Source organism: Macaca mulatta, chromosome 8, assembly GCF_049350105.2.
Source record: "Macaca mulatta isolate MMU2019108-1 chromosome 8, T2T-MMU8v2.0, whole genome shotgun sequence".
In the NCBI taxonomy this organism is placed as follows: domain Eukaryota; kingdom Metazoa; phylum Chordata; class Mammalia; order Primates; family Cercopithecidae; genus Macaca; species Macaca mulatta.
In genome coordinates, this window is record NC_133413.1 from 145,933,787 (window position 1) to 145,949,617 (window position 15,831).

The 15,831-nt window shown below is 37.2% G+C and overlaps 1 protein-coding gene across 3 annotated transcripts in view; it reads left to right on the plus strand.

Annotated features, from left to right (window-relative positions):
• KHDRBS3 (KH RNA binding domain containing, signal transduction associated 3) overlaps nt 1-15,831 on the plus strand; it is a 201,299-nt gene that overhangs the window by 102,339 nt on the left and 83,129 nt on the right. For all 3 annotated transcript variants that reach the window (XR_013396975.1, XM_028852934.2, XM_028852937.2), the window contains exon 5: nt 224-363. Coding sequence is in view for 2 of the 3 variants with exons in the window: in XM_028852934.2 (XP_028708767.1) it covers nt 224-363 (140 nt within the window). In the remaining variant the exon portion in view is untranslated. The remainder of the gene's footprint in view (nt 1-223; nt 364-15,831) is intronic.

Genomic DNA, 15,831 nt, shown 5'->3' on the forward strand with positions numbered 1-15,831 from the left:
GAAAATTTTAGCTTGAGGAAAAAATGCTATAGTTTTTTTTTCTTCCTTTTTTACAAAAATTTATCACATTTTTATTTTAGCAATTTTTATTTTATTGTTTTGTAAATTGATTCAACTATTTTCCTAACCCTTTTTTTCTATTAAGAATTACTTGCTTTTTGTTCTAAATATTTTTGTATTTCTAATATGAAGTGAATTTTGCTATCTTCTGTCTTTTGTGTAGGACTATAATGATGAGATCAGGCAAGCACAGCTCCAGGAATTAACATATTTGAATGGTGGTTCAGAAAATGCAGATGTTCCAGTGGTTCGAGGGAAACCCACCTTGCGTACAAGAGGTGTACCAGCCCCAGCAATAACCAGGTAAGCGTAATTTGTTTTTAGGTTAACATACTGTTGCAGCAGTTTTAATATTTTCTTTATTAGTAGCCAAAAACAGTTCTATCTGAATAAAACTTGTATTCATGTGGGCATAGTGGCACATGCCTGTAGTCCCAGCTACTCGGGAATCTGAGGCTGGGAGTTCAAGGCCATGGTATGCTATGATAGTGCCTGTGAATAGCTGCTGCACTCCAACGTGGGCAATGTGGTGAGACCCCCATCACTTTAAAAATCATAATCATAACTTTTTTAAGTCTATAGTCAAACAATGTGATGTCATATTAAGGGGATTTACTTTGGAGTGAGATGTTCCTGGGCTTAAATATAACCTGTGACATTTATTATCTGATGATTCTAGGTGAATATTATTATTCGCTATAATATTAATTTTTTTGAATGAGACTTGTTTTTTATGTAAGTAATGGCATTGATACGAAGATTGGGCCGGTAGTCACTTGTGTTTTGCCATTGAGTAAACCATCAGGCTACTTCACTGCCACATCACCAATCCTAAGCACAGTGTCAGACACCAAGTCAGTGTCCACATGCTTGTTGCCATTTTATTCACTCTAAATGCTCTGTGGTATCTGTAAATTCCTGAGCTGGTCTAGGCACACACATTTTTTATTTCTGTCCTTGGAATGGTGATTAATGTTAATGGGAAAAATATTTTAAAGAAATCGTAAATCTGACATGACTATCTCAAATTTAATTGAGAATTATTTTTAATTTTTCAATCTTTGAAGTCAGTGGAAAGAAGTAATGCAGATTTTTCAATTAAACTAATGACTATGGATAAATTTTTATTTTAGATAGAATTCTGCATGAAATAATTTAAAATAGCATTCTTGTACATCTCTAAGTTTATTTGGGAGAATAAAAGTCACTTCCTCAATTTGCATTGCTGATCAGAGCAATGTCAGAGCAGTTATGCAAGAAACATAGGTAGGGAGATGATCTCTACTAATTAAAAGAGCTAATAGTAATAGGGTTGCTACTGATGATTTTATGAGATAATTTATGTAGGTACTCAGTAAATGGTAAATCTCTTTCATTTCTATTTTTTATACCATTAAATTTACTTGAAATCTTAAGAACTTACTTACCTGCTTCATTAGTTTCATGTGGCTGCTGTGACAAATTACCACAGATTTTTCTTGGCTGAAAGTGATAGAAATGTAGTCTCTGATCGTTTTGGAGGCCAGATGCCAAAATCACTGTCGCTAGGCCAAAGTCAAGGTGTTGGCAAAGTCGTTCTCCCTCTGGAGGCTCTAGGGGAGATTCCTTTCCTTGTCTCTTCCAGTTTCTGATGACTACAACATTCCTTGATTTGTAGGCACATCGCTTTAGCCTCTCCATCCTCACACGGCCTTCTCCTCTTATATCTATAATCTCCTTCTGCCTGCCTTTTACAAGGAGACATGTGATTATATTTAGAGCACACCAGGGTAATCCCATCTCAAGATCTAAATCACATCTGTAAAATTTATTTTTATAGATAAGGTAACGTAACTAGATAAGGTAACGTAACTAGATAAGGTAACCTTATTTAGAAATTTTTTTTCTAGATAAGGTTCCTGGGATTAGGACAGGATAATTTTGAGTGGCCTACTAGTCTAGTTAGTTTTATCTTTGTTGTGATGGGAGCTTGTACATTTACAAGCCAAATACAACAAAATATATTTTATTTTATTTTGTTTATTTATTTATTTTTTGAGATGGAGTGTTGCCCTGTCACCCAGGCTGGAGTGCAGTGGCACTATCTTGGCTTACTGCAGCCTCCGCCTCCTGGGTTCAAGTAATTATCCTGCCTCAACCTCCCAAGCAGCTGGGATTACAGGCATCTGCCACCACTCCTGGCTTTTTTTTTTTTTTTTTTTTGTATTTTTAATAGAGACGGGGTTTCACTGTGTTGGCCAGGCTGGTCTCTAACTCCTGACCTCGTGATCTGCCTGCCTTGGCCTCCCAAAGTGCTGGGATTACAGGCGTGACCCACCGCACCCGGCCAACAAAATACATTTTTAAAACTCTTCTGAAAGTCTCCAAACTTATTACATTACTGGTTTATGTTTGTTTGTTTATTTGTAGATGCAGGTAAATAGTATGGTTCATAGTGGCCAGGTGCATTATTGGTGCCATAGCAGATAGCAAACCTCCCAATCAAGGCATTGTCTCTTAGCTCTTTGAAATAATAGAGACTGAAGCATCTGTCCTCAAATCTCACCCAAAAAATGAACAGAAAATACATATAGATAAGTAAAAAGAGAAACAGACCAGGCACAGTGGCTCATGCCTGTGATCCCAGTGCTTTGGGAGACCAAGGCCAGAGGATTGATTGATGACAGGAGTTTAAGAGCAGCCTGGGCAACATAGCCAGACCCCATCTCTACAAAAATAAAAATAAGCTAAAAAGAGAAACAGAATTCTCCCAGAAATGACATTTATATGTCAGCATTCCAGTCTTCTTAGTGAAATGTAGATAAAAAGATATCTCTGTATATATATATACACACACTTTATTTTTAGTGATATATATATATGTATCTATATATATAACTATGAACACTATATGTAGTATTCATCATAAGAAATTATTTACCTGGTATATTAGTTTCCTGTGGCTGCTGTATATAACTTTATACAAGTAAGATTAGTACACAGAAAAGTGCATGTTGCATTTATTTTATATATATATACATATCTTTATATATGTGTGTATGTAATAAAATTAACCCAGTGATATTTCACTTAAGATTAAATTACTCTTACATATACCTTTTTGCAGAATACCAGCACAGAATGAATATCCCCTCCAGAATAGAGTGTGGAGAATCGAGCATACCCACTGCTGTTGTTTAGGGGGTATTGCATTCCTTACACTAGATCTGCCATTTTTACTGAATATGATTTATAATTCAGTTGTCAGTTTCTAAATTAAGTTGTTGAAAATGCTATGAACAGATGAGGAAGACAGAAGCAGTTTTTTTGTTTATTTTGAATGCAATACCTGGACAGATACTTCCATCTGCACAGATGAAAACCCATCCCTTGTGATTACAGTATATGCATTGCTTGTCATTTAATGCTGTTTTAATGTCTTGATGGTTAATATTCTGTGATAGCATTATTTTTCAGTTCAAATTTTAGACCCTGGTTTCAGTTCGTGGTGGAGTAATGGCTGGTTCAGTGTCAGAGTGAAATGCCTTTATTTGTGTACTTATGGTTGCCACCTGTGTACTTGAAATCATAAGCAGCTCATATGCTAGGCACCAGCAGGGCACTGAACACACAACCCACTTTCTTTCCTTCATGTGATTATGGTCTTCCTCGGTCCCAAATCCTTTAAACACCTTGTTTCTACAGTACAATGTTTATATTCATACAGCAGGAATTCAAAGCCTTCTCGTACATTTTTTCCTCAAATCTTTTCTACAGTTTAGTCTTTACTGATTATTTTGCCATATTTCCTGTGCATTTAACCAACCCTGTACATTTAACAACCTACCCTTTATGAAACAAAGGGTAGAAGCTTTGTTTCATAAAGTTGGTGCTTGTATTTTTCTATATCTTTGCTCACTTGTTTCTCTGCCTTGCCTTTTTAAAATCATTATTACCTTCAAGTCCGAATTGAAACTAATTTTAACAAACACTTATGTTGCTGCTACTATTGATTGAGTACTTTTCTAAGCACTTTAGAGATATCAACTAAGTTATGCCTCATCACAGTCCGACGTGGTGGGTACTGTTTTGTTAACATCACCATTTTAAAAATGAGGACAGTGAGACCAGGGAGGTAAATTATTTGCCCAAAGTCATGCAGCTAGTGATTGGTAGAGCCGGGTGGAATCCAGGCCATCTGCTTTCATACTCCAAACCTCCTCTGTGATTGGTCCTTCCCTTGTGTTTTGATCCAGAATAAATAATAAGGTTTTTTTTTCCCCCATTCCCTTACTGTAATTCTCCCAGATAATTTTCATTCTAGCACTTCTATTGTGTTTTCATTATGGCTCATGATCACACTTTTAATACAAGATGAAAAGACTTAAATAGTCATGCACCACGAAATGACGTTTTTGGTCAAGGATGGACTGGATATGTAACAGTGGTCCCATAAGATTATAATAGAACTGAAAAGTCCCCATTGCCTAGTGACGGTGATGATCTTGATTCTGTGTAGTCCTAGGCTATGGGCTAATGTGTGTTTGTATCTTAATTGCATACAAAAACAGCTTAAAAATAATTAAAAAAAAAAGTTAACAGAAGAATACTGATAGAATAAAGATATAAAGAAAATATTTTTGTACCGATTCACAGTTTGTGTTTTAAGCCAAGTGTTGCTAGAAAAGAGGCAAAAAGTTAAAAAAAAAATTAAAGTTGACAAATTTTTAAAAATACAGTAAGCTAAGCGTAATTTATTATTGAAGAAAGGAAAACATTTTAAAAATAAATTTTGTATAGTCCAAGTTTATAATGTTTATAAAGTCTACGGTAGTGTCCTAGGCCTTCACATTCACTTGTCACTCACTCACTGACTCACCCAGACCAACTTCCAGTCCTGCAAGTTCCACTCATGGTAAGTGCCCTATCTAGGTGTACCATTCTCCATCTTTTATATTGTCATGTCTCCATCTTTTATTGTGTCTCCACTGTACCTTTTCTGTGTTTAGATATGTGCAGATACACAAACACCTATCACTGTGTCGTAGTCACAGACAGTATTCAGTATAACATGCTGAACAAGTCTATAGCCAAGGAGCAGTAGGCTGTATCATATAGCCTAGGCATGGAGTAGGCTGTGCCACCTAGGTTTGTGTAAGTGCACTCTGTGATGTTTGTACGATGATGAGATCACCTAAGGAGCTGTTCCTTAGAAGGTATCCTCATAGCTGAGCGACTGTATTTATTTACTCCTTTTTTTCATGAAATCACATGCGGTAACTAACGATAGGTGGTAACTAATGCCAAACTAATATAGTGCACAGAATAAAACTAAGGTAAAAATAAATTGATGAGCAAATTAGGGTAGAAAATTACAAAAACCCAAGGGTAAGGTCAGTATACAAAAACGTACGTATTACAACATTCCATAGTGTTGGCAGAATTGGTCTTGAAATTATACTTTGAGTTGCCTTGTGGCTAAAGATGAGGGAAATATGGCTACAGAATCCAGTGTCTAAATGTCCAAAACCAGTCACAATACATACAAAAGAAAAACATACTTGTTGCAGCCTACGAATTTCTACTTAAGACTTGTGAGAAAAATCTCCAATGAATAGCCATAAATTGGCCTTCATATGATGTGATAATATCTTTAATGCATTCCTTTTTGCCATGTTCAGTTCTTTAGTACATCATTTTTATTTTGCCTTTAAATCCTCAAGTCATTTTTTTCTTTAATCATCTCTGCCGTCCTTCCTAGTCTAATCCACACTACTCTTCCATTTTCAGTCCCAATGACTTTTTCAAATTAAATGTGATCTTATGTTTTCCATCCTTAAAATCCTTCAGTGACTCCTTTCCAGTTAGAAAAGAATCCACACTTCTTCACATGCACTTACCTGATCCAGCACTTGGCACTCTCCTCCCCTTTCTGACTCTTATCTTATTCCACTTTTCCTTTGTCTTAACTCCAGCCTTACTGGTCTCCTTTCTTTTGCTCCTTAAATAGCCCAAGCTCATTTCTTTCCCAAATCCTTCACATTTACTCTCCCTCTGCTTGGAGGCTTTGTCTCCAGGTGTCTGGCCACCTCCCTCTCAGCATTGCATCCTCAGCCTACACCGGGACCTGGTCAGAGAAGCCCTTGCCGAGCGCTCAGTGTGAAGGGGCCATCCTCTCAGCCAGAAGCTGGCTCAGAACTCCCTGTCCTGGTGGCGTCGTATCATTGGTCAAGCCGATTTACCTTATTTATTCACTTTGTCGTTGTTATTCCTTATGGGTAATGCAAATCCATAAAGGCCAATGTGTCCCTAGTACCTTGCATATGATAATTGCTCAGTAAATAATAATGTGAATAAAGTGCTATAGCACATTCTTTAGCCTCTTTCTGATCAAGTGTTGACCACGGGAAATATTCTTTTGCTAATGCTGATCTTATTTGCCGCAGGACTGGGTGTGTCAAGGTACTGGTTTTGTCTGACTCAACAGTTGTGAGCCCTCCAGGATGCCGCTTTCTGTTCCTCTCTTAATACTCGGTGGCTTCTGTGCTGCTTTTCCATTGGCCTTTGCTCTGGCTGTTCTGGCCCTTTCTTCCACGTAGGAGCAGTCCAGTGTCCCCACATTTGATACCAGAAGCAGCAAGAAGAAACTTGAACAAAGGAGATTATGCCCTCTTTCTAAGTAATAAGTGCGTGTTCACAGATACTGGTGCTTAATGTAGTGGTTTTGTTTTAAGTGAGAACATTAGACTAACCAAGTCACCCAGGGTCGTTTATCAGTTTTCATCAAATTGGGGAAATTTTCAGCTACTGTTTCTTCAGATATTTTACTTGCCCCTTTCCCTGTTTCCATACTATGGGAACTGTCAGCTTAAGATAATCCTTTATAGTTTCTTTTCAGCATTAGATCATATGTTACTGATTTTCATGATGTCACATCTTTGTGACGCTGATACTTTACCGGCTGCTGTGATAAACAATAAACATTATCTGAAAGTAAGTGTGGGTCAAGAAATGAGAGTAACAGTGTCCCATCTGATCCCACAGTTTGAGAAGTTACGAAGTTACGTAGCACCCAATATGCATAATAATTGCTGTTATTTAATAATGAAATAAAATATTTCCTTTCAATTATAATACATATTGTAAAATAATATGTGTTATTTTTCAAACAGCTGCAATGTTGAGAAATAAATGTGTAAGTTGTTTGGTACTCACAATTTAATTACCAAATTTGTTCCTTATTGGTTTGGCCTGGGGTAAATATCATGAAAAACTTACTGAAACACTAAGGACATTGTGAACTGAGAAACTTCGGGAAAGTGTCTTTATGATATTGTCCTACAGGCTGAGTCTCTGCTCATTTTTCATTATTTTTTTGTCTGTTTTCCAGACTGGTCTATGTCTTGACCTAGCCTCAAAGTTCACCGCCTTCTTCCTTTGTATTTTGAAGCCAATCCAATGATATTTTCACTTCAGATCCTTTATATTTTCAGATATAAAATTTTCATTTGATTTTTAATAGTTTTTATTTGTCTGCTGAGATTTTGTATCTTTTCGTTCATTACCAGGATATTTTCTTTTGTAATGAGACCCAGGTTTGGCTGCTGGCTGCTCAAAAGTCAAACACAAGAGACAAACACAGGAGGTGAGGGTTGATGGGAAGAAAAGCAGGTGTCATTAGAGAGCCAACAAATTGAGAAGATGACGAACTAGCATTCTAAATTTTAAAATTTACCTGGGGGTTTTTAAAGGGAAACGTGGTGTGGGACACCCGTGGGAGTGCTGCAGAGTTCAGGGGCTGCGAGTCTTGTTCCAGTGGCTGTCGTGGGTAATCGCCCACCTGGAGGCCTAGCTGGTGTCACCTTGACTTCAGACCAGTGGCGGTGGACTAATTGTTTGTGACTCCTGCTGAGTGGGAGGATTCCACAGGGGCTTCTTGCCTGCTTTAAGATTAGCCTCTGGAATTTCTTAAGCAAGGACATAATTTCATAAGCATGCATTGCCAGAGGGGAGTTTCTATAGAGGGAAAGAATGAAGAGGTGAGAGGAGAGGGAAGGAAGAAAAGTGGATGATTTTTAAAACTGAGATCCCTGGTTGAACTTTTATACGTTATAAATTTTGAGAGTTTTGTTTAATTCCTTGTCTGCTAATTAATCTGGTTATGTTGGAGTAAATATCGTGCTTTGAAAACTCCGGAATTTGCTATATTCCTCCAAACAGTGTTGCTTTTATTTTATTTTTTAGACTGTTTAAGTAGATAGCTTGATTGAACTCCAACTGCACACTGTATCCCTTGGTAAGCAGCTAAAATCTCAGACGAGCTCCTTCATCCTTTTCAGGGATACTTGCAGTCTGCCCTGTGCGTTTGTGGTTCGGTTGTCACTGGAGAGTTGGTGAGAGTTCATACATACAATCCGTGGCTCCCTATCTCTGGCTCTCTTCCTTCTACACTTCCTTCCTCACTTTCCAGCAGCTGTGGTTGCTGGAAACTTTGGCCTGTGATTCATCCAGTGCAAAGACTCAAGAGTTTTCCATTGGAGTCTTAGCTGCTCAGCATGACCCCTGCAGCCTGTCCTCATTGGAAACATCATAAGAAGTCACTTCATTCAGTTACCTTTCTTCAAGTGTCATAACCCTTTGGAATCTACCTAGTCATTACCCAGTAACTTCAAGTAATTGCTTTTTGTATTTTATCCAAAGTTTAGTTTTTTGCCCAAGGTTTGATTTGGTTGGAGCTTATGTTATTATACCAGAAGTAGAACCTTGTGTGTTTTGAGAAAACACGTGTGCCAGAAATTTCATATGTGTGGCTAATGCCTCACAACAGCCATGTATAAGCTAAATATTATTATCTCTATTTTATAGATGATGAAAGTCGACTATAAATGTAGAGTTATTCATCTTCTTCAAGTGTTAGGCAGTTAGTTGTTAGTGGAGTCCAGATTAGTATCTAACTCCCTCAATTGAGTTGTTGCTCTCCTACATTTCCTCTGTAGTTTCATATTTGAAAAATAATATTCCGAATGTTTGCTGAATATGCTAAATTTCTTATTAGCAGGCATTCTCTCTGAATATAAATGTAACATTAAAGTTGAAGTTCTTCACATTAGAGCAGGAACTTACTTGATTTTTTAATGTTGAAATGTTATAATAAGGCAAAGCCAAAGTATTATAATAATATCTTCATAATTCAGTCAAACACGGTAAATTCAAGACTCCCAAGAATATAAAACTAGAAACAGTAGAGGATGAAATAAATCAGTTGATGAAAGAAATGCCGAGATAGAGAGGAATTAACAACGAAGCCTTCATTATTAAAGTTGTATTTTGGGTGGGCACCGTGACTCAGACCTGTAATCCCAGCACTTAGGGAGGCCAGGGTGGGAAGATCACTTGAGCTCATGAGTTTGTGACCAGCGTGGGCTATATAGTGAAACCTTATCATTACCAAAAAAAAAAAATTTTTAAAATCAGCCGAATGTGGTGGCACATGCCTATAGTCACAGCTTTTCAGGAGGCTGAGGTCACAGCTACTCAGGAGGGAGGATCGCTTGAGCCCAGGAAGCAGAGGTTGTGGTGAGCCGAGATGGTTTTAAAAACAAAAAGGTCTGTTTGAATATTCAAACCTAGTAGTACATCATCAGTTGTACTTAATCCAGACATGCATATTACAAAGCCAGTGCTTTGGCTGGTAGAGCAATAAATAGTTAATAGAAGAAACAGTCACATTTACTTTTGCTAAATAAAACAGCACAGATCCTTTAATGGACCCCAAGTGGTGGCAGTCTTCATTGACTGCATAATTACTCCTGAACACCTCTGAATTAACTGCCTGCATATTAACGCCCTTGGACACACCTATTGCAGCTGACTGTAGTTGGAGTTGACCACTTGTCAGGAGGATGAGGAACTGTGTTAACGGCTGTGCCAAGAGCATTTAAGCTATTCCCTTGGGATTATTAATAGCACTGTTAACAATGGTTTGGGTCAGAAAACTCTGGGTGCAACAGAGTAAAATTCCATCCTAGATATAGAGAATAAAGAGGTTCTCAGATGTGGAAAACACGTCAGTTCACACTTGCGTAAGCACTTCCTGAAGCCCTCAGAGGAGAGATTGCATCAGACATTTTCATTAGTATATTTCCCTTCTGTTTAATTATTGAAATGTACTATTTCCAAAAGTATGGAGTAACTCCAGTTTGGGCACTATACATCTTTTCTGAGCATCTACCACCCCGTGCTGTACTCTGCTGTTACTAGGACCATATGGCAGTGCAATTACTAAGTCTGTTAATCTCCAGACTAGCTTGGCCTCATAGTAGAGGGGGAATGTGCCTTTTGCCCTTTGTATTGTTGGGTCCAAGCACAGTATTGAAATTCAGCATGTGCTCAATAAATATTCACTGAAATAATAAGTGGAGATCAGGTTTTTAAAAATCTAAGAAATCTGTAATTGCTTCTATGTCAGGATTACATTTACCACCACCACCCGAATGCCACAGGTTATATGTTCCATGTGGTCTTCCCATTACCCATAACACTAAGAGCAAAGTACTATGAATTTAGCCTTGGACCAAATACATGTTTAACAGTTTAATTTGCATGCTTATTACTTGCTGGAATTTAAAAAATTTCTTTTTTTGCCCCTGAAGGGTAGTAGCACATAGAAAAGAGAGCTTTAGAATCAGATCTAAATTCAAATGTCACTACCACTACTACTTAAGTGGCACAGGAAAGCTCCTTCTCTACACTTTAGTCAGATGGGGGCAGCACTGCCAATATTACAGGTTTCCCCTGAGTAGTCAAAGCATGCCCTGTGTAACGTGGTTACAGCCTTACTTGCCACACACATCCAGAGTCCCAAACAAAAGCTGCTTCCCGTCTTCCATTTCCCTCACCCAACTTTGATTTGAAGAATATTAAAATATTTTAATTCCTTATGCTATCTCCATTCTGGATATTATATATTTTCTTTAAAAATTTCAAAGCCTAAAACCATAACACTGTTATACAATAAAAACTTTAAGTGTGATTGGCTGCTAAAATTGAATTTATTCTAAAAAATAGGGTAACTCACTGGTTTTCAATATAGAACTTTTTCAAAAAATAGCTAATCAAGAACCTCACTTTCAGAGATGCTTATTCATGTACCCTCCTTTTCCCTAAATTCCACTAAATAAGTGAAAAAAAGGTTTTAAAAACTATAAATGTACTGGAAATTATTAAAATAGTAAATGTAAGACATTTCTGGAAGAGAAAAAGTGATGGGACTAAAATGGACAAGAAACATCAGAGAAGAATGCATTATAAAAGGCTGCCAGGGAGTTAAGAGTGTTAAAAAGAAGCCCAAAAGAAACTCTGAACTAACAGAATAAGCATGGAGAAAAGAATTAAAATGACAAGTAAACAAATATACATAGCTGTCAAATCCAGATATAAAAATTCTGCAGAACTAGTGAAAGTAATAAACGTGCTCTCTGAAACAATCAATGGAAACCTCTGTTTCTTACAATAATTTAAGAGGTTGAAGAAGATTGACCGGTCATCTGAATTTTTAGGAATTTTCCTTTCCAGTATACATTTGCTGACCAGCTTTTGAGTGATCATTTTCCTGTGCTCTGCTCTTGCCTCCCCCTGTAACTGGTGCCTAAATTTTATAGCCAGTTTTGTCTACAAAGCAGCCTTTCATTATCAGTTTATATTGAAGGACCATGTTAAAATCTGGGGCTTAGATTTTTTTAACCTCACATTTAAAAAATTTTGTGTTTATATTAGTTTGTTTAAACAATGGAGTCTTCCAAATTTTATGAGACAATTGACGTTTACTGTTTGGAAAACTAAACCAATCACCATTAGGAGCCCTGTAGTTTAAAAAAAAAAAAAAAGCAATAATGCCTCGACCGTTTTTATTCATAGTTGGTTTCATTTAACAAATAGAATATTTTAGAAAGAAGTTTTCTGAAATTCATAAATTATTTCAGCTTTTGAAATATAATGCAGTACTTAAGAAATACCAAACCTGTATGTAATTCTGATGTACAATGAAATGAAGATTTAGAATCATTAACTCTAGGCCGTGAGATAAAGAAATGCACATTTCAGGATTCAAAATACATAGAAAAATTAGGGTTAAATTGGCTACTATAAAATTACTGGGCAGACTGGCAAGATAATTATATAATTATCATTAAGGAAAAAAACTTTAGGTAAGCACCAAAATTAAACCGCAACATCAAATTCACCACAAGTTTTTCTAAGTTTGGATAGTCTTAAGATACAGACTAACTTGAGAGTTAGTAATTTGAAATTATAACAAAAATTGAACAGTTACAGAAAAGTTATACTTTCCTTCCTTGTAATTTCCTGGAAAGAAAAAAAAAAATGTTTAACCTACTGTGGAACATGTGACTCTACTTAGAAGGTGAGCCTCATGGTCTCTGGGCGGCACTCCTATCTTGGTTACCGTTACATTCCCACTGCCCACAATGGGGCCTGCAGCACAGCAGCCTCCCAGGGCAGGTTCTGTGGTGGAGGGAGGGATGAAGGAGTGAATGTTCTGTAGGAGGCCTTGCTCAGTGCAGAGTGCCAGGCTGCAAAGACCTTGTTTCCTGTTCCCCCTCACCCAGCCTGGCCCCTACTGTCTTTCTACTCCTAACACCAAATCCAAGTCCATACAATTTTTTAAGAAGAAAGAAAGAAAAAAAAAAAAAACCTCCCTGCCTCTTATTTTATTTAAAAAGATAGTTTTTGGCTATAATCTTTAATGATCTGTGATTCTTACAAGACAGCCTTACAGGGCAATTCTGTGTCTGTTGATTATGAATTTATATCTATATATATGTAGACTGGAAGGCAGAATGCACTTATTCTGGCAAAACTTTCTTTTATGCATACACATTTTTGGAATTTAATATTGTGTTATTTTGATAGTATAAAAATAAATGTCCTTAACTCCACTGCCATTTGGAATGTTTAAAGCCTTCCATTAAAAAAAAAAAAAAAAAAATCTTTATTTTTAGAGGCATAAACACCAAAGTGTTATATGATATTATCTTTAAAATTGATTAAGAATATTATAGATGCTAAAGATTATCTTCATAACTGAAAATGATGTACTTTCCTTCTATAGTATATGAAGTTATGAGAAGTTTTATTAGGAAAACTGAATAGTTAATATTAGGGCCATAAATGTTTTACCAGAGTATGGTATGATTTATATTAATGTACCAATCAATATTGAAAAGTCCTTTTTTTTTTTAAGGAAAGAGTAGATATAGGAAAATGGTAATGTATTTCCTAACTGGATAAAATTATGGAAATTTTAAATAAAAAATACTCCATTGGAATGTTATTTAAATTGCTTGTTTCTCTACTGGGTTTACTGCTCAGGCCATTCTCCTGCCCAGTCACCTTCCTCTCCTTCCTTCCAACTCTGTGCCTACTGGGTAGTCTGTGCATTTAATCCCAACTGGGCTTAAGTACCCCATTACCCCACATCTGGCATGAGTACCCCACATCTCAGACAGAAAACTGGAGGACTTACCATAGAAATGAGTTTCTCTGCTTTTCCTTGCTGTGAGGTCCACCAAATTCCTTCTACTGAAATCAGCCTTCAGTATTCAATTACTTTTGATTAAAGCACTTTCTGATGGTGTGTTAATGAGCAGCCACACTGGAGCTGATGGAGGGGAGACAAAAAGGGGAAAATCTTTGGTTTCTTTTAAAATCACTTTCATAGGCTTTGAGAAGATAATAACAGAGGCAAATAGTGTTACAAACTGGGTAAGACAAGAACTTGTAGTTGAAATGCTAGCCAGGGATGAACAGGCAAGAAATGCAACTAGGCACAGATTCTCTCAGTTACAGCTCGGCCAGCACTTTTACATGTCCTGTGCAACATAAAGCTGGAGAAATGTTCTGAGCCTGCTGTAGACATCAATGCCAACAGGAGGCAGGTTGACACTTAGCTGGCCAACTGATTTTTTCCTAAAGTTTAAACAAGATCCACTAATGAGCTAAGACAGTTTAGGGCAAAAGGAATCCAGTGAGTATGTTCATGTACTGTGACTCTCTCTTCCCCACCACACTTTGGTTTTTCAGAAGTTTTAATAGTTTTATTCAAAACCTCTTTGAAAATCATCTGTTTCTGATGCTAGGTCATTAATATCACAGATTTTCCTTAAATCGCTTTTGTGAGAATTGAAGTTACAGCGATGTGGAAGTCATTGTATTTACCTGAGTAGGTCTAGAGTTTAAGAGGGGAAAATCGGAGACAAATAACTATAACAGAGTGGTATAAATAGAGGAACAGAGACATGAAGAAAAGAGTGCCATGAAAATGCAAACAAGGATGCAAGTAATTCTGCAGGGGGAGAGCCGATATGAACAAACAGAAGAAATCAGATGGGATAGTGCTGGGAGGAAGTCATCCCAGTTAAGGTTGCAAAGGCTTGGAGGCAGCAAAGAAGTGAGGCATTCGAGGCTGGGGATTAGATTGGGGGAACTCTGGCATTGGGGAAGCCAGAGTATCCAGAGTCACCGCTGACTCTTACTCACTATGTGACCTTGGGGAGCTTGGGGGTTACTTCTCTGTAAGCCATAGTTGCCTCTTCAATAAAATGGAGATAGAAAAATAAGCACACACTTCCAAATCCTACTTAATTTTTAAAATTTCCTTTTCAAGGAATCAAACTGTACCATGATTCCTTTTTTGATTACTCAAAATAATTTGACACTAAAAACTGAATTCCTGTAGCACAGATATTTGATCAGTCCCTCAACAGAACCGTAGGCAAATTACTTCTCTCTCTTAAACTTCTCTATTATCAAATGGATCATTGTTTCCAGAGAGGAAGGAAATTTTTGCTGCATAGTTCCAAAAGGCAATAGAGCCGATAGTTAGAAATGACAGAGAAAGATTTTTGTTTTTAAATGAAGGAAAAAAGTAAAAGCGTGATGAAAATCAGAATTGGAAGACAGTGGGTGATACAGCTTCAAAATAAGTCAGGAGCTCTGATCAGAGACTTCACTGGATACAAAGAGACGAAAAATAGCTCTCTTGGACTTAAGAATGTACTTCCTTATACACTGTCTTATTGGTCAACAATTTTACCAATAACCAGCTTGTAACTTTTAAAATTGTAACTTGTAAAGTGCCTTGGATTTCTTTTATACTCTATGCAATGTAGGATAAGGAAGCTGTTGCTCAATTAGTATTTTTTTTTTTTAATTGCGTTGAAGATTGGATGAAACACAGAAGAAAGAAAAGAAATGACCAATAACCTGCTTCATAAAAGGGCTACAACCTCTGGATCTAAGACTCAGCCCATCAAAAGATGGTTTGCAGACAACCAGCAGCAGCGCTTGAGAGCCTGTTAGAAAAGCAGAATGTAAACCCCAGCCTGGCCTAGCACAAGGTCCTCAGGCGCTGTGGATGCACAGGAACATGTGAGATGCGCTGCCCTAGAACCACATTTTAGGTGGTCTCTAGAGTGGCTCATAGTAAGAGCTGCCAACATCATCTCTTCAAAAGTTTTAGTCTCCATCAGCTCTGACAGTTTCTTCCCTGTGTTCTGAGAGACTGTAACTGTAGGCTGTTTCGCTTTTTCCTTTTGTCAGCCTTCTCATTTGCATAGCAACCTTAGGCAAGGAAAACCCTCTTAGAATGATTAAACTTTACTCTCAGAAAAGCAGTCTCACAGAAATGAAGCAAGATTGTCAAATGTGTTAGGAATGTTATAGGAAAGATACAGTTGCCCCTCAGGTGCTTATTGCTTCAGGACACAGATCTCA